General features: G+C 48.3%; 1 protein-coding gene across 1 annotated transcript; it reads left to right on the forward strand.

The window, feature by feature from the left end:
- Window positions 1–154: 154 nt before the first annotated feature.
- Window positions 155–20,436, forward strand: PRAG1 (PEAK1 related, kinase-activating pseudokinase 1). Its single transcript, XM_041395727.1, has 5 exons — window positions 155–511; window positions 1,660–3,494; window positions 11,588–11,745; window positions 15,052–15,785; window positions 19,118–20,436. Exons 1-5 carry the CDS (start codon window positions 155–157, stop codon window positions 20,153–20,155), a joined length of 4,122 nt encoding a protein of 1,373 aa, XP_041251661.1. The 3' UTR covers window positions 20,156–20,436.
- Window positions 20,437–21,690: the final 1,254 nt, after the last annotated feature.

Raw genomic sequence — 21,690 nt, forward strand, 5'->3', positions numbered from 1 at the left:
TTAAACAATATGCCTTTGTGATGAAGGCAGAGTAAGTGTAATTATCACCTGTCCTATTAAAAATCTTCCAGTCTGGGGGCATAATCAAGCTAATCAGACAGTGTTGTGCTTTTCCAGATGTCTAGGTGATGCTTTCGAGTGGCTCGGGGAGCAAATGCAAAATGAGCAGTGGAGGGCAGTGCAGGAGACGCAGTGGGCTCTCAGTCTGACCCACGAGGATTTGAAGATGTCTGCGTGCAGTGACTTTGTAGAACACGTTTGGAAGCCCGGCTCCTGCAAAAACTGCTTCAACCCGAAGAGTTCCCATCGGCTGCAAACACCCCCAGACGTGGGAGCTTGTGGCGTGCTCCCGGATGGAGCTGGGACCAAGCCCGAGAGCCTCGTGTTGGAAGACGAAGGTATAACTACTTCCCCCTTCTCAAAGCCAACAATTGCTGTGAAGCCAACAATGATAAACTCGGATGTTTCTGACGCGTGGGCGGATGTGAATATGAATGCAGATCTGTCACAGGTAATGATTAATCCAGTCAAAGCATGACTTCCCGTTACTTACCTATCCTCAGAGTGCTAGGAATATCTGTTACAAATGCTTCCTTCCCTTTGTTTTTTCTTCTGGTCTTGACTCAGGTTTTTAAGCTATATATTGGTTTCTCAGTGTATCTTTGGGTGAAGCTGGATGAACTGCTCACAAGCTATGTGCAGAGGAGCTTAAAAATACATTGTTTGTTTAGGAACTTCCGGTTTAAAATGAGGATGCGGGTTATTTTTCTGGGAAGTTTTACTGAAAAGATGTTTTGTCTGGTTGCAGTCAGTGCTGACTGGATCTGTGGTCTCTGTGGGTGAGGAAGAAAGTGCCCTGCCTTCCTACTTCTTCCTACCAATCTTTGCCAGAGCAGTAATGCCCTGTGGGTGTATCTCCTCACCCTGACCAATTGATACCAGCAGTGCCTCAGCAGAGTGACGCACAGGCTGCTGCCCCACTGCCTGTGGCATAGGTGTGCTCCTGTTTCCCCATGGCCCAGAGGATAGTCAGGGCTCACCAGCTCTCTTAGCCTCCCACTGCTGTCCCTTTCTTTTCTTCTAAGGGGTGAAGGGCACACGAGTTCGAGCTGCCATTGTTGGTGGTGTTTGATTTGTGCATGCAGATTTGGCATGCCTGCTCCTCAATCCCTACTTCTGAGCATGGCCAAGCTGCTATCCCAGGATAACCCATGATAGTCTGTGTCTGTGTTCTGGAGTCACACACTCTGGAGCAGTGTGAAATGAAATGAAAATAAGCAGAGAGAGGTGCAAATATTCTTTCGCTCTCTGAATCTTTAATTGCACAGTGATTCACAGACAGGATGACAGGTTGGACATGTTTCTGGCAGCAAACCCATAGGAAGAGAAAGGAGAATGTCTTATTCCAGTGCATTGCCATTGTTGGTAATGCAAGGATTACAAATGGTCCAGGAAATATGACAAGTGTAGTTTTACCTGGAAAGGTTTGTGGAAATTAGTGGTGAGGTGAGCACAGCAAAATAGATGGTGAATTCCAGAGTGCTGTTCTGCAGAGCTGGGCTTTTGTTTTTCCAGTTTGTGGGTTTGCTTAAATTTTATTTGTCTTTCCTTTTGCATATGCATGTTCTGACAGGGAATTTGTCTCTTTGACCCATGCAGGTCAGTTGGGGCGTGATTTCTGGCAAGCAACTCCTCCTGAAATCAGGAGAAGCACAGCGCATCTGCCTTGACAATTTTAGCAATGGTGGTGTGAGAAAGCCTTTCCTTCACAACCAGCCCAGCAACTGCTTGTCTTGCTGTCCTCCCAGCTACTCCATGGTGGGTCTGCGTGGCCTGGAGAGTCGAGTGGAGAGGAACGTCTCCATCCACAGCCTGGTACTTGTGGGTGAGGTGGGCAAGCAGGACGACAGAGTTAAGGACAAGTTTGCCCTGCCTTATCAGGTCCCCTGCCCTAATCCGTCTGCCTTGGGGGACAGAAGCACCACCAACTCCAGCAGAAACACTTCTTCCCAAACCAGAGAAGGAGCAGCATTCCCTTTGGGGCATGACTGTGGTCACATCTCCTCTGTCTTGGAAAGCGAAGGGGGCGAGTACTGTTCAATCACAAACTGCCACAAAGAGCACCCTCTCCCATGGGAGCCATGTTGCTCAGAGGAAAAGGCTGCACAGTGTGAGAAGGAGAGCCACACTCCCAGCGGGTGGAGGCAGCGGGATGCTCCTGAGATTCCAAGGCCAAGTGGCCGGGCAGTCAAATTCAGCGAAGAGGAGCGCAGAGCTGTGAACGTGGCCTTTTGCATCACGAAAGACCAGAGTGATCCTCTTCCCTATGCCCTGTGTTCAGACAGGAAAAACCTGGCTCTCCACACTGAGCCTGCCACCCTCCCTGAGACCACGGGGAGCTGCAAGGTGGCTGCCCTTGCTGTGTCCCGGGAGGATGAGGAGTTACCTCTCCCTGGGGAGCCCTCTGTCGCTGGAGGGTCCTGCACTGAGGGTTCAAGCACCCCTCAGCAGGCTCTGGTGGAGCCACAGCGCCCTCGCCTCACCGAGCCAGCCCATGGTGATCCCATCTATGCCGAGAGCACCAAGAGGAGGAAGGCACAGCTGAAGGCTGTTGGCAGCCAGGCAAAAGCAGAGAAGCTGGCCCACGGCACTGCCAAGGAGAAAGCTGATGGGTTGTGGCGGGATGGTGGCTGGGCTCTGGGAGGTGAGAAGGAACACCAGGACTCCACTGGCCAGGTGGCAGCAAAGATAACTATAATGACAGCACACACTGAGGATGATCACAAGACAATATTCCTCAGCAGCCCTGACTCAGCGGTAGGAGTTCAGTGGCCATGTATCAGCCCCACTTCCCACTCTGATTTTGGGACTTCATCACCTGCTATTGAGTCTGGACAGATTTTTCAAGCATCTGGATGTGAAAACAGCACAAGATTTCATCTGGCAGCTCCTGTCAAGACCTCACTTACTGAGAGTCCAGCCATCCCCCCAAAGATGTCCAAAAACAGCCAGCCAGGCAGTGAGGGGAGCCGTGTGCCCCCAGTGAGCTCCCACATGGGAAGGTTTGGTGATGACAACAGCCACGATGGAGCTGGTGCTCAGCTGCCGCTGAGGAGCTGTACTGACACAGGTGCCTTTGGGGTGACCCCTTCCCCCTGCACTCCTGGGAATGGGGTTTCTGTGGAGGAGTCCAGTAGAGGCCTGGCAGGCTCGTCCTATGACAGGAGGCAGAAATACTATAACCCAACATGGAGCAAGCAGGGCCGAATCGAGGAGGAGGAGGAGCAGGAGGAGGAGCAGGAGGTCTCAAACCACCCATGGACAGTAGGAGCTGAGAGTGGAAGAGCTGGTGCTGACTTTGTGGATGACAGCCCGATACTGGAGAGCCAGACTGGAATGACCAAATCTTCTTCTTTCTCCTTTGATTTCCCTAAAGACAGGAGCAATGGTGTGGAGTTTGCACCGCCGCCGCCGCCGCCGAAAAAGCAGTCTAGGTACAGCCGCGTGAGTGTGTGTGTGGTGGTCTATTAATCCTTTGCAATTGGGATGGTTGCTGCAGGAGTTCATTGACTAGGAGGTGCTTCCCATTCTTTTTTCCTCCTTTTCTGTCCAAAGATGGGCTTTCAGGATCATGGGGGATGACTGCACAGTTGAAAAGCTATTTATCTTTGTACTCTGAAAAGCTGTCTGATCTTTGTAAGTCTTGGTTTGAATGTCACATGCACTTGTAAAAGCCCTTCAGGGCTGCAAGATACGGCTTTAAGTCCCAATATGCAAGTGAGAAAAAGGTCCATGCTTGGGATGGCTGGTGTTTCCCAGGTCAGCTGCATTCTGTCTTGGCAGTTCCTTGATGTTGAATAGCACAGAAAACCTGGTTGCAGTCTTCTTTTGTAGGTGGGACTGAGCACCTTTTCTTGATGCTAATAACATGGGCCTCCAAAATCAACATTTTCAGTTTGGCTCTAATGACTTTCTGCTTTCAAGGTGAACTTTCAAAGCTGCAGTTTCCCAGGGAGGGCTCCTTGCCTGCAAGCAGGTAATTGGAGCTTGCCCTACGTGGGCTTGTTATGTGTGGGAGCCACCTGGCTTCAGGCAACCTTCTGCTCTCCACTTTCCTGCAAGTCAGGTTTGCAGGCAGGGCAACTGCAGGTCCCAAACAAAAGTGAGGGAGGAGAGCTATCCATCTGGGAAGGAAATAGCCCTGCTAAGCAACTAAAAAAAACAGGCTTACAATACTTAGTGTGCATTTAGTATCTGCAGCTGTGTGCATCACCAAAAAAAAAAAAAAAAAAAAAAAAAAAGGGAAAAGAGGGAAAAATAAATAAAACAAAGGTCAAATGGAGGAGGAAAGTTTGTTTTTCTCTCCGTTAATTATATTGTGTGAATATACCGGGGAAGTATACTTTTGCCTTTTGCAGATGTCCCATATTTGCTTTATTGTGTGTGGCAGTTTTGCTACCTGCAACTGTGCATTGCACAACAGATTTGAGTCCGGCTCCTTGATTTAAAAGTCAAGAGAAGAAGGGATGGGTGTTTGGAGGAGTACTTGGCCTTGGGGTCCATGGTCAAGCTTATGTGTAGGCATCACTGACCTCCAGGTTGGGACTGTGAAATTTTGGTGTGTTTTGGGATTGGCTAACCCTGAGAACTAGTGTTTTAAATTGGCCAAGAGATGAACAAATGAGGTTTCTGAAGGGAAGGGAAGAGATGAAAAAGTGGCTTTAGTTCTCCTTAATGCTGGGTTTCCTGCTGTGATGCCACATGCCTACTGGAGTCAGAGGAAACCAAAGGTCCACAAGCAAATGAGCACACAGATGTATTTGCTCTTGTCCTCTGTGTGGTGTTTTGACACCAGAGGGGTGTGGAGCATTTTCTGCCCCTTTGAGGGGCTATTTCATGCTTCTGGTGAGATTGGGCTGTGCCAGTTCTAACAGTTGCTTTTGAGTCATCCTGATGAAAGCATCTGTGTGCCAGAAAGCCTGTGTGAAAGCAGGCAGGGACACTGAGGTGAGGGAACACGTGGCATCCATGGCTTGGATCTCTGGTAGCGCTGTAAACCCTGCCAGGTGGCTGAGGAAGGTGTTGGTTACCCTGTGTGGCTGCAGGGAAGGTTGTGCTACAGGTATTTGTCTCCCAAGGGCCTTGATGCCTGTAGCTGAGCCCTGGGGCACCTTACTCAAAAGAGCTTAGTCCTGCCTCCAGCTATGGAAGCTGGAGCCCAGGGAGCCCAGCCAGCTGAGGAGCAGTAAGGAGTGATCTGATCAGACTCAGGTTTTGCAAGCCCTGCTTTGTTTCTTTGCTTTGAGGGTGCTTGGGTTTTGTCTCAAGCAAAACTGTGGCTGCTCTGAGCGTGTCAATGCAGGAACCAGGGTGGTGGGAGGGCTAGCTGCATGCACAGCTGGTGAAATCACCGTGGTGCCATTGTGTCACCCTGGGCAGTTGCTGCAGCTTCGGGCCATGTTGGTCCTGGGCTCTGTTCGTCCTGGGCTGCAGCCAAATACCTGAAGAAGCAGAATCACAAAGATGACTCTGAGGCACATCCATGCTCTCCTAGTGCTGGGCCGCCTGTGAACGTGTGCTTGTCCCTGATGGAAGAACCACTGATCCTTCTGTTAGGCTTATGTTCTCCTCACACTGAGAGAGCGCCTCGGCCCAGGACATTCCCTGGTGGCTCAGCTGCAAAAGCTCCTTTGAGGGATGGAGTTGAAGCCAGTGTAGACCTGGTTGTGGCACAGGCTTGGGGCTGGGGGCTTGGCAGATCAGGGTTCATCTCAGCTGCAGGAAAGGCACGTAACCGTCCTTTTTCCTTCTAAATCTCAACCTCCAGCAAGGCATTTGATTTCATGCTGGAAAATTAAGTTTACCTGTTTGACTTTCCAAATGAAATTTAATTGCTTGTTTTAAGGAAAACTTGCATGTGTGTTTGAATAGTTAAAAAGCAGAGAAAGAAAAAATGAGTCTGTAGATTTTGTTTTTGTTCATCTTGGCTTTAACAATTAAAAGGGAAACATTTTTTTACAGGGTAAATTCCTTCCAGAGACTGAGGAAGCTCTGGTTTGGAAGTTAGGATGGCAGAAGGAGCAGTTTCGAGGGGGTTTAAAAGTTGTTACAAAAAAAGGAAAATTAATATGTGCCTGGTTTTGATCCTATATAAAGCTACTCTGGATCTCTTGCAACTGTTTCTTCGTACAATCCTCTTTTTCTGCTTTGAAAGATTACAGATATTTGATGTTTGCTTGGTCTAGAATGACAGATAAGAAATAAGAAAGATAAGAAACAGAATGACAAATAAGTATAATTACAAGGGGGAAAAGGCTGGAAAGGGAAGATGGGGGCTGGTCTTCTTCCAAAAGCTGGGAAGGTAGTTGGCTAGAGAAGGAGCTCACCAGGGAAACTAGGATCCCCAGGACATGTACGTGCAATGATGATTTAAAGGTTCTTTGGTGTAAAACACTCTAGTATGGCTTTCAGTTTCTTGGCACGAGGAATTAATCTTTGCTGAAATTTATGTCTCTCTTATGCAGAGGATCAGACTTAAAAGATCCTCGTGGTTTCTTCTAGTTTCCAAAACCTTGATGGCTAATTTATTTTGTGTGCCTCTTAAAGAAAGAAAACAGTATTGCTGTTTTGCATCTTGAGCTCCTTTCATCACAATTAATGCCACCTTCAAAAGACAGTGGCAAAAAAAGCTTCTGAAATTTGCTGAGTGCGCTGGCATGGGGTAGCAAAGGTGCAGCACAGCACTTCCCCACACCTGTCATTGCTGAGCACAGCCAGGGAGAAAGAGCCTGAGGAGTGCCAAGATTGCCTGTTCCGGTGCTGCTGCCACTGCTTGCTGCCGGAGGGAGCAGAGCACAGGAGTGTTACAGAAAAGCTGCAATGCTGGGAATTGGATCACAGGAGAAGAGCCAGGTGTTGGGAATAGGATTGCCAGGAAAAGAGCCAGGTTTGTTCCTCACTGGGGAGGTGGTGCTGGCTGGTGGGGCTGTGCTGTGTGTTCTTGCAAGGAATCAGGCTGTGACGGAGCAGCAGCTGTATCTGAGGCAGAATATTCCTCTTTTCTTACCATTCCTAAGGCACCCATTTCTCCTTGGAGCTCAGTGTCAGGGTGTACCCCAGTGACAAAATGGGCTGGCTGAAAAGATTGTGATCTATCAGCTTATCTTTTAGGAGAGTTTGTTTCTTTTAAAATTAAAGTAATTCACTCTTCTGTGTGTTTCCTGTCTTACCACTTAAAAAAGTACAGAGTTGGAAATTGAAATGACATTCTTTACCTTCTTCACCACATTAGAGTATGCAGTGATTTAATTTTCGACCCACATACCATCTTAATTCTGTACCCTATCTGAATTTTCCTGTGCATCTCCAGACTCCAAACCCTTGTTTCTACTTAACTCATGCTACATAAAACCCTTCTAGTACAGGGAGGAGCAGCGTATCCCTCTGAACAAAGCTAGCTCTTCAAAATCCTTTTCCTTACCTCAGTTTTGGTTTCTCCACATTTGCCACCTGATAGCAGAAGGATAAGTACAAATCTAAGCTTCAAATGTTGTAAGCTCCTGTATGCTGGATTTTAATTTCCCTCTGCAACCAGGGGAAGATGCGGGAAGAAACAGCAAGTGGCAAGAGGTGGAAGATATAATTATTCGCGTTTCATGATAGACAAGCATATGGTACAATGGTGCTTCCTCTTGTGTAATAATTATGCCTAGCCATATGTTATGTTTGGTGCTGTAATGCAGTCTGGCTTTTCTCTCTTCTGTGCATTAGTTCCATTATTTTATACTGGGAGGGGGTGTCTTGTTGACATTATCACCAAACACCTCCTGGAGTGCAGTTTGCTCTGTGGTGATCTGTGCGTGTTCTCTGTTCTCCTCTCCTCGTTCCTTTCTCACATGATTTATAAAGCTCAGCATCTCTGTTATCTGTTCAGTCCTGTCATCTGTGCTGAGGAGCAGTGTCCCCCTCCTGCTGGCCCAGCAAGGCTGGGAGAGCCCCGTGATGGCACTGCAGAGTGACCGTGGCTCTGTGCAGGGCAGAGGTGCCTTGCACATCCCCCAGCGCTGCCAGCAGGCTGCTCGTGGGGTGGCTGCAGGAAAGGAGCGAGCAGGAGCCTGGCAGCTTTTTTGCCTGAGGGGCCTCCTCCTCTCAAAACCTGCCCATTGCACTTGTGGAAAGTAACCAGATCTCCGTGTCAAATCTCAGACAAGAAATTCAAGAGGAAGGTATGTCCAAAGTCCAGGGATTCCTGGGGCAATATCCATGGCGTGTGGGTCTTCTGCGGTTAGGGGAGCCAAGCTTTGGGGCCATCTCCACTGTCTCTCTGAGAAGTGCAAAGCATGCAGTTGGTGATGCCGGAGTCCCACGGCAGCATTAGGTGGAACCCTGATCTGTGGAGAAATGTGAAATTATACACATGGCTACTGGTCAAACAGACACAGGAAAGATGAAGCAGGCCCTGGCTAGAGGCGCAACCTGAGACAAGGGAAATGAGCCAGGTCCCTTTTCAGTGTTAAGGGAACTCCAGACTGTCAGGGGGGTGGGGGGGGGGGGGGGGGGGGGGGGGGTGGGGGGGGGGTTGTGTTTTGTTTTGGTGCACTTTTTTACAAGAGCACTCTTTTCAATCTTGAATTGTTTTAGGCAGGGCTGTGAGAATCATGTGGAAAGTCAGCTGGATGAAATTGTTTATGAAGGGAAAGCTTGGAAATAGGGAACTGGAAGGGTTGCCTGAATATGCCAGGGTGTTGCATGGAGGATGTTGAGTAACTGGAGTGTATTTAAAGCTACCAGAATAGTTTGAGAGCTGAAAATCTGTGAAATCCTGTGGGTTTAGGTTATTTGATTGGGAGAGCTGACTCTGGTGACCTGTTCTTTATGCACAGGCACACGATGATAGCTCTGGTGCTGCTCTTGAGGTTGCTGGTTGTGTTTTAGGTGCTGAGCAGGCATTTTTAAATTGATGTAAATTAACTACTGTTAAATCTTTCTGATGAGGAGTGTAGCCCACAGATGTTTACAAGTCAGTGCTGCAGGGCACAAACCCAGTGTTTTCTTTAGGTTTTAGATGCATTGTGCTCTTGATTTTCCAGCATCCTTTGGTAATTTCCAATATCCTTTAGTGGGTGAAAAGGGCAAGACAGAAAAAGCCACCTATGCCCTTGTACTCAGGTGAGGTGGAAGGAATACTTGCAAAGCAGGGGATGTTTGGGGTAGCTGTAAATCAGGGTCCCACAGGCTGTTGCAGCGATGAGCTGTTCAGCTCTTGGGGTGGAATTTTACTGAAATGAGAGAGTTTGACCCTATCAATTTTCAGTAGTAATTCTACTGAATTTTGACCTGTGCAGGCTGCACCCTGGGCTTCAAGCAGCTCATAGGAAAAGAGGGAGATGTAAGGCAGAGGTAATTCCAGGAGGTATTAGCTGGCCCGGCTGTAACATCTGAAACAAGAGCAGGATGTCGTTTAAGCGGCAAACAATTTCTATTTCGGTGCGCCTGTTCAGGAACTGCGCTTTACATCAGTCACGGCACTGCGGGGAGGAAACGGGGCTCTCTCGGCATCTGACTTCACCCATGCTGAGCACAGCAAGGGCAGCAGGCAGCACGGCTCTGGCCGGCCCGCGCTGCGCCCAGGTTGCTCGGAGGAGGAATAGGTGTGGCCCTGCACGGCGGACCTTGGACCGCGCCGAGCAAAGTCTCATCTCTCTCTGAGTGCGGGAATGGTAAGGCAGCTCCGTGAGTTTGTGTTTAGTGATGGGAAAGAAACAGAAATGCACCAAGGTTTCGGGGGGGCTGGGGGAAGGAATGTGTTAGAAAACAGCTCATCTCTGTGAATCAAGACAGGATGTCTTGCTAAATCTTCTTTTCTGATGGATTCAAATGCTTCTTTGATTCTTGCCAGGTCAGGCAGTGTACCAGCATGGGTGTGCACCCTTGCGTTTTTCCACTCAAATTACTAAATGTTAAGCATCTAAGAAACTTATAGGATAAAGTTGCATCTTTATAGTAAAAAAAAAAAAAATATTTAAGTGCAGTCGGTTGCTTTCAATAGCATTAGTCATAACAGACCTAAACCCCTCAAACTCTCTGTGTGTCTCTCTCTCTCTTTCTCCCTCTCTCATTTTTTAAACTGTGACTTGTGTGGTGCATTGTGAAGTTTCGTAAATTTTCCCCAAGAGGCTTGCTGTGATAAATTCATCACTGGTGGAAGACCAGTGTCTCTGCTGAAGTATACCTGAAGTGGTTTTTACAGCCTTATTTTCATCAGCCCTTGAGTATTTTTAGACCAAGGCTGCTCAGGCAAATGAGGAAGTCTGGCAGAAGTTTCTTCCGGGCTTCTCATACACTCTGCTCTCCATGTGGTGGTGTGGACACAAGAGTAAGTGCTTTGTCTGGATTGGGAATGAAACATTTCTCAATCTTCAAATAAAAGTCTGTGTCTGCTGTGCTTGGGAGTTTTGGATGAGGAGGGGTCCCCTGCATGTGACCAGGGTGCCACAAGAAAACGGTCGTGCCTGTCTTTTGTTTGTCTTTCTCAGCAGCCATTCAGTCGTCTGATTAGGAAACACCGGATACCTTCCAGCAAGATAGCTGGGGAAGTCCTTTTACTTCTGTACGAGTCTGCTCCTAACCTTTTTACATTCTTAATCAATGTGTTGAATTTTATCAGCAGATTGGCAGTTTTATTTTAAAAATGTGGACTGATAACCTTTGTGTTCTGGCTGACAGAGTGGGAACTGTACCAATGCTAAGAGTGTTTCTGTTCTTCTGTGCTGCCTGATTTCAACAGTTTCTGCTGTTTTCCAAGGCAGAAACATGAAGAAAATGCAGGGGAAATTCTTTATCTTAGCAAAAAATCCTGCTTGCCTAAACTGGTCACTTAAACTATGACCTAGCAGGTTATAAGCCCAGTTTATAGTTAGTTTATTTATTTTTTAAGTGGAAGCTGCATGGAAAACTGCAGGTCTTACATTAAAAACCGTGTGGTAGGTTCTGAGCTTGGCAGACTCATGTTTTCTGCAGAGATGCTTCTTCTTTTTTAAGTGTTGGTTGTTAACTGTGATGCATGGTTGAAGATGATGGACTCTTCTGCTACCTATGCCTCTGTCATGCAGGAATGGGGCTCACGCACCCAGCCTTGACTTGCCTTCTGTAAAATGGGAGGAGTGATGTTACTTCCTTCCTTTGAGAACTTTGTTGAAGGCAAACACTGGTGAGTCCCCACTTCTGAGTGGCCGTGGCCAATATAGGATGTGGTCCAGGACCTCACATGTTCTAGGCAAAGGAGGTGCAGACTTTGGCTGAATGCTCCTGGCTCGCCGGCTTTCCCTCTCTGCTCAAGCACAGCTGGTTTGGCTTGGGGACTGCAAGCCTATAACCTGCTCACAGTCTGTGGGATGCAATTCCCCAGGTACTGGAGAAAGAAGAAAAGTGTACAGGAATGAGGTAGTTTGGTGTGATAACAGACTGTGCAGTGTATGGATAGGCAGAGACCAAACTAAGGCTGCTCTCAGCTTGAATCTCCATGCACAAGTGCTGGCAGGGTATCCTTTTGCCATCTGTCTCCTGACTTCTCTTTCACTCTCTCTAGGCACGCTCTGAAAATGAACCCAAGTAACACTGAGTTGGAGAGAGTCAGCAACAGCTCTGCAGAGAGCCTCAGCCCACCCTTCAGGAGCGGCCACGTCAGCTTCACAGCCGGCTCCAGCGACAGCCTCGACTCGGACACACAGACCGGCAGTGATGGCAGTAAGTGACCTGGGGCATTGTACCTGGTAGCATTGTACCTGAGACCCACTGCTGGGACAGCATCCTCAGGCCAGGGGTCACGAGGGTGCAGTCCCCAGCTCCCCCAGTGACCCTTCATCTTCCCACTTCTCCTATCCTTCTGCCTCTTGATGCACTTCAGATGAATGTGGCAGAGTCAGACCAACATCACAGACTTTTTCCTCTTTCATTCAGCAAGTGCCAGTATCATTCACCCTGTAGATCTCCTCTGGTTTAGATAAAATCTCCATATAAAAACCATCCTGCTTGTGCTTCATGCATTTCACGATGTCACAAGAAGCCCTGCAATAGGAAGTCCTACATAGATTTGAGGAGTACCAGAAGGAATTTTGTGCTAGACATGATCTCTCCCTCGCATTGTGTTCCCAGTTATTTCTTTAGGGGAAAAAATCTGCCTGCACTCGTTTAACTGAGATTAAAAAATACTTACTATGAAGTCACTTTTTTTCATCAGTGTGTAACTTAGACATGCACTAACGTGTTCAGCAGCTCAGAAAGTATTTCCTTAGCAAGAGCAACTTTCAAGTAGTGGAAGTTCTGTCTTTCCAAGAGCAACAACGTGCAGCAATAAAATTAAGAGCCAGAGCTCTGGAAACTCTGTTTTTCCACCACTAACTTGGAGTCTGAAAGTGAGACCTTGCCAGGAAATTGTACAGGGGTAAGAAAAACTCACATATGTTGGATCTTTACTTGCTAGGCACAGAAGCATTTTGCTGTCAAAAATGATAGGAACAAGAGGATTTCTCTGCCTTCACTAACAGAAGCAACTGTTTAAACTCATCATGGGAAAGATGAGTTTTTAAATGAACACTCAAATGCAGTTTGTCTTGCTGATGCAAGCAAGAAGCTTTGCAGTTAGTCACTGAGTGAGGTGAGCTCAAATTAATTGGCTATGCTGTCAGATGTTAAAATATGAAGTGGAGGGGAGCTTTTAAGCCCTTGACACACAGAAGGACTCCATGCTGCAGGTGCAAAGCACTGTTAGGAGAGCTGTGAAAGAGGTTAATTCACTACCCTCTGCTTGGGGCAGAGCTCAGCAGCATATAAAAAAAACTTAAGAGGAGTTTTGCATTTGTGGGCAAGGCATGTGGACCGGTTGCCAAAGATTCTGGTGCTGACGTTTGTTTCCTAAGACTCTCTCAAGTAAATCTTGTCTCTTGAAACAGGGATTCAGCTGCATGTCCTGGCAGAGATGCCTCTGGTGAGGTACTCATGGACTGCACACTGAAGAATTTCTCTTGGCTCTATCCTCTGTCAAAGCCCCATGGATGGAAGTCACAAGCGGTGCCATGCTGAATGATCCCTGCCTGTAGCTTATGGCAAGGTTTTAATAGAGAGAATCTTTCCTGTGGACCCATTAGAGTATGATGCAGATGTGTGGGTTTTCACTAAAGCTTGGGGCATGAATCTTAATTCTTAAGGCAGGTATTTCTTAGCTGAAACTGGAGAGCAGTCACTTGCTGGGCAACTGGGTGTACAATACAGGCACACACCTGGGGCAAGGGTCCAACAGGAGTCACATAGCTTGGCACCCAAGCACTGGGGCAAAAGAGACATGTGCTGATTCACATTTCCTACAGAGCTGTTTCTGAGCATGTTGTCAGAAATGGGCTGTTGAAACAGCTTGACATGGGAGACAAACCTGCAGAAGCTGAAATCAGTGCTGCTCATTCCTGAGGTATCTCTCGGTGATGTTGGTGTGATGGGATAGATTACAGGAGGCACATACAGAGAGCCTTGGCACTGGAGGAGACAAATGAAAATTGACCAGTGCTACCACAGTCTGGTGAGGAGCGATAGGGCCAGATGGTGCCAGCATCCACTCTGGTAGCTGAGAACAAGGGAATGTGCCCTCTCCTCATGTGGTCTCAGGTGGTGGAACAGCTAACAGGGATTGCTGCTCTAGCACAGCTGGTGCAAGCCTGCAAGTGACACGCCAGGACAGGCTGGGAGCTCAGGGACCTGAGTCCCTGCACTTGGAAGTTGTACGTGATTGCTGGTGAGTCACTTGGGCTGTGAGGAGGCAAGTGCCTTCTGCGGGCTGGCACGGAAAGTGCCCCAGGGCATTCCTCTGGAGCAGGCAGAAAGCCGCTGTGAGGAAGTGCCTGCTGGCAGCTGAACCCTCAGCAGCAGCTTTGTGAGGAGAAAGGATCGTTTGCTACCACTCTGCAGCTTTGGAAGATAGATTTAAAGAAAGCAATAGATCCTGCTATCTGCTAAACTATTTGCTATTTGCTTGGAGCAAAACCCCACCTTTCACCTTTCAAGGTTTACACTTGCATGCGAGTTGTTAGCAGAGTCCAGTTTCTCATTCAAGTGGCATAGATAAATTCCCTTGAATTATTGTCTCTGTTCTTTTAATTTCCCCTCCACTCCTCATGTGTTCTGTTTCTATGACCTGAAATTATTGCTTTTTATTTCAATATCAGATCACCTTTTTTTAATGTCCCACTTCTTTCATGGCATGTAAGTGTATTACCCATCTCCAGTCTGGCTTGGGTAGGAAAGCAGCTGCTATGGCTGCCCAAAATGAGCCAGCCATCCCAACCCGATCCATGTGCAGTTGGCATGTGAAGCTGCTTGGGGTTTAGTGCTATGTAGTGGGGCCAGCCTGCCCTCTCTGCAAAGAATAAGCTGGGAAACAGGCCGTGGGGGGAAGGCCAGATTTTTTTCAGCAAGATGGAAATTGCCAAAGTCCCAGGCTTGCTCAGCAGCCCTTCCCCAGTGTGAAGCAGAGAGAAAGGTTCCATGTACTTGGAGTGCTCCAGTGCAGCCAGAGGGCTGGAGCTGTGTGCCATGAGTCACTCTGTCCTTATCGTGCCCTGCTGCCGAAGCACTGGGTGGCAGCTCCCAGGTGAGAGGGGCTGTGTTTAAAAGATTGTCCTTGTATCAAGTGCTTCATTCTTACCTCCCAGTGGATGACATCACAGCTTAAATATTTACCCTCTACTACCTTTTTACTACTGTATATGCAGTTCATAGGGGAGTGGTTTCAAGGGTGGGGAAGTGCATTTCTCTGGATGGCTGGTTGCAGCCTGCTTTGCAAACCTGCTCTATTAAACTGTATTAAATTCCTGACCCCTCCGGTGAAACTTTGCAGTTGTGAATAGCTGAAGACTATGAACTGGGTTCAGACGTAACTTGGCTTTGCTTGCTGCTTTTCTTCCCAGCCAGGGCCCTGGGGGTGGCAGGGATATGGAGAAGGACCTGTGCTCTCAGCCTGCAAGGGTCACTCATGGCATCTTCTTGTGTGTTGCTATCTCCTAGGACACTCATCTGAGCTGAACCACTCACCCCCTCCAGCTGACAGCCAAGTGTTTCCCTCTGTCCCTTTCCTTCCTGTCTCCACTGAGGATGGTCCCTCCTCTGCCCCCAGCTGCCCGCCCCCTCTGCCCCAGAAGAAGACAGTGATCAGAACTGTGTCTTCTCCCGATGGCTTTTTTGGGGGACAGGCATCTTCAGGCAAAGCAGCTGGTGCTGCCAGCCCCAGGCTGAATGTCAGCCATTCTGAGAGCAATATGTGCCTCCGAGAGGAGCCTCCCTTCATCCACCCAGCCAGCTTGGGGGGCCGCCCCGGTGCCTTCTCCTCCTCCGAGTCCCTGGAGAAAAGCTCCAAAGGAAACAGCTACTGGGGCTCAAGCACTGGTAAGAGCACAGGGGCTTGCGGGCCCAGCAGAAACCTCCAGTCCCTCTCCTCCTCGCAGCTCAGTGTGTCCAGCCAGGTGTCCTCGGCCTCCAGCCTCCACAACCTCCTGAGCAACATCGACAGCAAGGAGGGGGTGTACAGCAAGCTGGGGGCCCTGTACGCCGAGTCCCTGCGCCGCCTGGTCGCCAAGTGCGAGGACTGCTTCATGCGGGAGCAGAAGAACGAGCTGCACTTCAGCGAGAACAACTGGTCGCTCTTCAAGCTGACGTGCAACAAGCCCTGCTGCGACTCGGGGGACGCCATTTATTACTGTGCCACTTGCTCCAAGGACCCTTCTACTACCTATGCTGTGAAGGTAAGTCCACAGCCAGCAGGTGTCCAGGCTTATCTCCATCTTCTAGGTGGAGATGTGTGCACTAGCAGCACATGGTGTCTCATACAATGTCTTGTTTTCTCTGCTTGTATTTCTCACTGGTGAAGTTAGGCAAGCAAAACCCCTTCCAAAATTGCCCCTTTCCCCTTACTGCTTGCGAAGGTTAATTTGGAGAAGGAGTTTTCATTGTAACAAATGCCAGTCAGATTTAGTTTATTGCTGAAGGGGTCTGAAACCCAGCAATTTTCTCTCTCTGAAAACATCTTTGTGCAAATACTCTGTTGTAAACTCAGAGGCATTCGCCTCTGATGACACAAGCTGATGAAAGGCTGCTCAAAAGACAGCATTTTTGCCTCTGCCTGCCTTTTAAGTGGAAGCTCTGACCCAGATACTGAGTGCTTATATGATCTTGAAACTACAGACAGTAAGATTTTGCAGATCCCAATTAAACAATGCGAGGCTGACCCAGACATGCTGTGTAAGGTCAGGTCTGAAATATTTTCCTGTAACTCCATGGAATACATGTCTTGAAATGGAAACTTGAGGTGCAATAGTTCAGCTCTTTGAAACCTGGATAAGTAAGCTTATCCAACCGGTTCCATGGACATCCTGTGGATTTTGGGTTCTTGATCGATGTTGCTACTTGAATACAGAGGTTTTAATTTCCCTTCTGACTTAACACTGGGGACATCTCACTGCTGCTTATTCCTCAGGTTGTTTTCAAAGCCTAAAGTAATTCCCAAAAAAGCGCTGTCAGAGATGCATTAAGGAAGGAATAAAAAAGAAAAAAAATCTCTGCTGAATAGTTTCCACCATTATGAATTCTAAGGGTTGTTTTAGAATGTTTTAAAACACCCCTAAGGGATGTTCTAGTTAAGTGGTAGCTTAAAAGCCAGTTCATATCCTAAAGGAAGTATGGTCAACCCAACAGGGGGGCTGTAAATAACCAGAATCAAATTAGACGAGATCTTGCACCAATACCCTTAGTCCAGCACTCAGAGCCACAGCTTTTCTTGTGTGTTATATCCAAATCCATCAGAACTTTCTTCCTGAAGCTTAAGAACTGTTGTGCTCCTTTTCAATCTGCAGTTCCCTGTGGCACACCCACACCTTTGCTTTTGCCTGCCGTGCTAGGTGGGGTTCAGTAGCTCAGCTCTGTGGCTGTAGTGCATGAATTCCTGCCAAGGCAGAAACAGCACATTTCAGCCTCTTGACAGGACTGCACTCGTGTCCCTTGTGTGAAGTGGGCTTACTCTGTGCCTTAGGTACACTGCAGAGCACCTGACTGCAAAGTCAAAGCCACTGCAACAAGGCCATACTCTGTGCCAGCATAGTGATGTTGTGTATGTGTTTATCCATGTGCATGGATACGATTCCTGTGTGCCACCATCCCTTTGGCAGCCAAAGGAGGGAATGAATAATTGTGAAACAATTCAGTTGGCTGATCCCTAGCTGCCCCTCCTGGCATCTGGTATAGATTTTTTGACATGAAAGAGATCACAGACCTGAAGTTAAAATTAGACTTGGAGAGCTCAAAATGGGCAGAGGATCAGACTTGAGCCAAGGAACCTATTGAGAAGCAGAAGCCAGAGTCTGAGCTGTGCACAGACAGACATGATTATGTATGAAACAGTTTGGAAATGGCTTTAGAGGAATTAAGCCAAGATATGCTCCATGCCTTGGCTTCTTTCTCCACTAGAGGTGTGTGACTAAGCCAGCCCAGACTCCTACTTGGACTTTCAGCAGGGAGGATGCCTCTGGTGCAGCCAAAGTCAAGAAGAATGGCTGGATGGGGAAGATTTCCCTGTATTTCTTTGGCTGTAGTTGTTCTTCCAGAGACTTCTCTCTTGCCAGGAATTCCCCCCCTTTTCCTATGCCTTACATGACTTTCCTTTGGGAGAGGAACAAGCAGGTTTGTTAGCCAGAGGGCTGGAAGGCCTGCTCTGCATTTGGGGACCTCCTGCATCATCCTGGGTCCCACTGCATTCATCTGCATTCTGCCTAGCTCTCCAAAGCTTGTCTTTCCACAAATAAGCCAGGGCAGGGTATTTTTGTTAAGAAAAGAGAGGACAATAGGGATTTGAAATGCCCCATCTCCACAGTTTTGTCTCATCTGAGTGAATTATCTGTAAATGCCTAAATTCAAACCCTTGCTAGAGGAATACAAAAGCAGCCCTCTTCTTCAGCTCCTCTCTATTCTTGTGAATATTTTAACTCAGAGGCGAAATTGATTTCTCGTCCGGTTTTGCACGCATGCTGTGACTGGCACTGGCATGCTCCAGGCTTTGAAACCTTTTATGCTTCAGTTTCAGCCTGTTGCTTTCTCCTGTGGATGACATATAAACACATCGCTAAATAAAGGGGAAAAAAGTATAATAGAAATGCCAGAAGGCCCCATAGGCTAATGGATACTCCTATAATAAACCTGGCTTTGAGTCTCTAATGCAGAATAAAGCTAAAATAGGGAAGAAAATGAAGATAGAAGTCATGTAGGTTAAAGAGAATCTGGATTATAAAATGCATTTTTCTCCCTAGAGTTTGCTGCACTTTCACTTCTTTCTAGGCCTGTTGTAAGCTCCCATTTTCTCTTTGGTGTTGTTTTTTTTTTTTGCCTGTGCCGAGGAGTACAGTTTATTGCTGGTTTCCCTCAGCCATTGATCAGGAGCTTGAGAGCAGTTGCTGACACACAAAAGTGGAATGGTTGAGGAGGATGTGAAAGTGGCTCCAGGGCTTGGGACCAGAGAAGGATCAGGTAGCAAGAAAGTGGTGGCGGCTTCTGTCCACCCCTCACCACAAAAAAGCACTGTTGCTCGCAGTGACCTCACATTGAATTGGGTCTCATCCAGGAGTGTTAACTGTCTCCAGAGATCGAGGCAGCATGTCTTCTGCCACAAGCTCTGCTTTTCTCCCTCCAGGAATGTCTCTTGGCTTGCAGGAGTTTTATCTCAATGATATCTGTGATGTAAAAGATATGTTGCTTCTGTTGGCAGTGAAACAAAATCTTCAGAAGTTATTCATGGTAGGACTACTGTCCTCCTTTCCTGCAGTTACTGGGCATTGCCTGGCAAAGGAGGCGCACCCAGAAATGCAACCCGGACATCTGGTGGCTGAGGTTGGGCTGTTGCAGGACAAAAACAATCCTCAAATCAGGAGATATTTTAAAGTGCTTAAGGGACCAATGCACAGACCTGCTTCTGCTGCTGTCTTCTGGAGCATCTGCAAATCACAGTTTAGCATCCCACCTCTCAACTTCTGGTCTCTGCCCTGTCTCTGTCACTGGCTGATGAGACTTTTCTTTTGGTCTCTCTTCACAGATTTGTAAAACCCAGGAGTCCAAGGTAGCTGCTTCATACTGCAGCCCTGCAGTGCCAGTTCACTTCAACATCCAGCAGGACTGTGGGCATTTTGTGGCCTCCGTCCCCTCCAGCATGCTGCTGGCCTCAGATGTGGGGAAAAGCCTGCCTGGAGATGGCTTCCACCCCTCCCGCACTGCCAGCGAGCACGACTGTGTGGTGGTCATCACCCGCGAGGTGCCGAGCCAGACCACCGCCGACTTCGTGAGGGACTCGGTGATGCTCCACCAAGCCAAGCCGGAGCTGTACGAACGTCGCGTTTGCTTCCTGCTCCTCCAGCTCTGCAACGGCTTGGAGCATCTCAAAGAGCATGGCATCATCCATCGTGACCTGTGCCTGGAGAACCTCCTGCTTGTGCCCTGCAAGCCCCCCATGAGCTGTGTGAAAGCCAAAGATGACAAACACTTACCCCGCCTCATCATCAGCAATTTTTTGAAAGCTAAACAGAAGACTGGAACTGGAGACTCCAAGCTGAAGAAGAGCCAGGCCCGGCTGGCCCCAGAGATCGTGTCAGCTTCTCAGTACAAGAAGTTTGATGAGTTTCAGACTGGTATTCTCATCTACGAACTGCTGCACCAGCCCAACCCCTTTGAGGAGAAGGTGCACCTCAGGGAGCAGGAGTACAGCCCTGAGGACCTCCCTGCTCTACCCAGCCTGTCCATCTACTCCCGGGGACTCCAGCAGCTGGCCCACCTACTGCTGGAAGCAGATCCCATCAAGCGTGTGCGGATCACGGAGGCCAAGCGGATGCTGCAGTGTCTGCTTTGGGGGCCCCGAAAAGACCTCGTGGAGCAGCCCCTCAGCCATGAGGAAACCCTGCGCCAGGTGCTGCAGAACTGGGTGGACATGAAGCGTGCCCTGCTCATGATGAAGTTTGCAGAGAGGGCCGTGGACACGGAGCGGAGCGTTGAACTGGAGGACTGGCTGTGCTGCCAGTACTTAGCATCTGCTGAGCCAACCTCCCTCTTGCACACATTGAAACTGCTGCAGCTGCTCTGACCTTCGATGTGTCTCGGAGGCAGCTGAGGGCTCCTGACTGCCTCGTGGCTAAAGGTACACAGCCCTTTCATATGTGAGAGGTTGGAAGCTCAGCTGCAAATGCACATTCAGCTCCTGCCCTGCACTCCAGTCAGAGTGCACACGGCATGTTTAGTATCCTCAGCACTGTTAGTTTATGAGCAGGCAGAACTGGGAACCTACCCCTATTTTGGGGGATTTTTGTTTTTTTGGTATGGTAAATGTGGACTAATAAACTCCTGCCTGCGTGTGTGCATGTTTCTAATGAACTCACTGTACCGAGTAGATTTCTGTGCCTATGGGACAGTCCTCTGATCCCCACCTCTCCCAAAGCATCAGAGCCTTTTTGCCCGGGAACAACACCACCCTCTAGAGTGGGAAGCAGGGATGAATGGGTGGCTGGTTCTCTTCAGGAGCAAGGGCAGTTCACAGTTCTCCCTTTGCAAGGGAGAACCCGGGCCTTTCAAATTCACATCTTTTGTAAGTTTTGGCATCCATTTTGCTTTTCCCTTTCAAAACAAAAATTACTGCTTGTTTCTGTGTATCAGTTCTTTTTTTCTCTGTGGGCAGTTCAGTATCAGCTGCCTGTTACTAAATTAGATACTAATACAGCCTGGCTTTCCTGTGTAATGGTGCAGCTGTAGTGGAACACCACTGTTGGATGTGAAGGGGTGAGAGGGAGCTCAGGGTGGGTCTGTTCATGAGAATGATGCTGGGAATTACCCCTTGTAAAGCTAATGAAATGGAAAATCCCCAAATCACCTCCAAGGCCTTGGGGGGAAAGTCAGGGCCAGGTTGCTTTGCTTTCCCTGTCTCTCTAGTTCCCTCCCTTTGCCTGCTGATTCACCTGTCCCTTCTGTCTAACATTTATTTAACTCCTTTATCGAGAGATGAGCTGGCACGTGAAAGGCTGGGGCCACTGCAGGCCGGCAAGGTCTTATTGCTGCTGGTCTTTGAATTAGGAATGCATAGGGCTGGGTGCATTGCAAACACATTTCTCCAACAGATGGGATGCAGGAGCAGCACAATGAAAGGTGGAGAAACTGGCCTGGCTCCCTTCAGCCCCTTTCCCTCCATCCAGACATAGAGCAGACACTCAGATTGGGAGAGAGGTGGTGCTGCTGAGGAAAAAAAAAAAAGATTTTTTCAGCAGTTGTGAGCTTTTACTTTTCCACCCCAACGTGAGGCAGAGATGAGTGCCCTGCTCCTGACATCAGTTCTGCAGCCCTTGGAGAAGCAGTAAGTTTGGGATATTTGGAGAGAGCCCAGCATCAGCTTATCTGAGACAGGGTGTCACTAGCTGAGCTATCATGAACACCTTCCTCCAGCCTTGATTCACTTCCAGACACAGCCTGGTCTTTTGGGGAATTTTAATTCCCCAGGTTTTCTTGACACTTTATGTACTTTCTGTGAATCCTTTCCAGGCTTCTCACCTGGATCTTTCTTTTTTTAAATCTGTTTGGCTATGGTTGCTGCTGATGGGAGGGGATAGTTCCTTGGCTGGGCACCCATTTGCA

Source organism: Onychostruthus taczanowskii, unplaced genomic scaffold, assembly GCF_017590055.1.
Source record: "Onychostruthus taczanowskii isolate IOZ18803 unplaced genomic scaffold, ASM1759005v1 scaffold12, whole genome shotgun sequence".
Lineage (NCBI taxonomy): Eukaryota > Metazoa > Chordata > Aves > Passeriformes > Passeridae > Onychostruthus > Onychostruthus taczanowskii.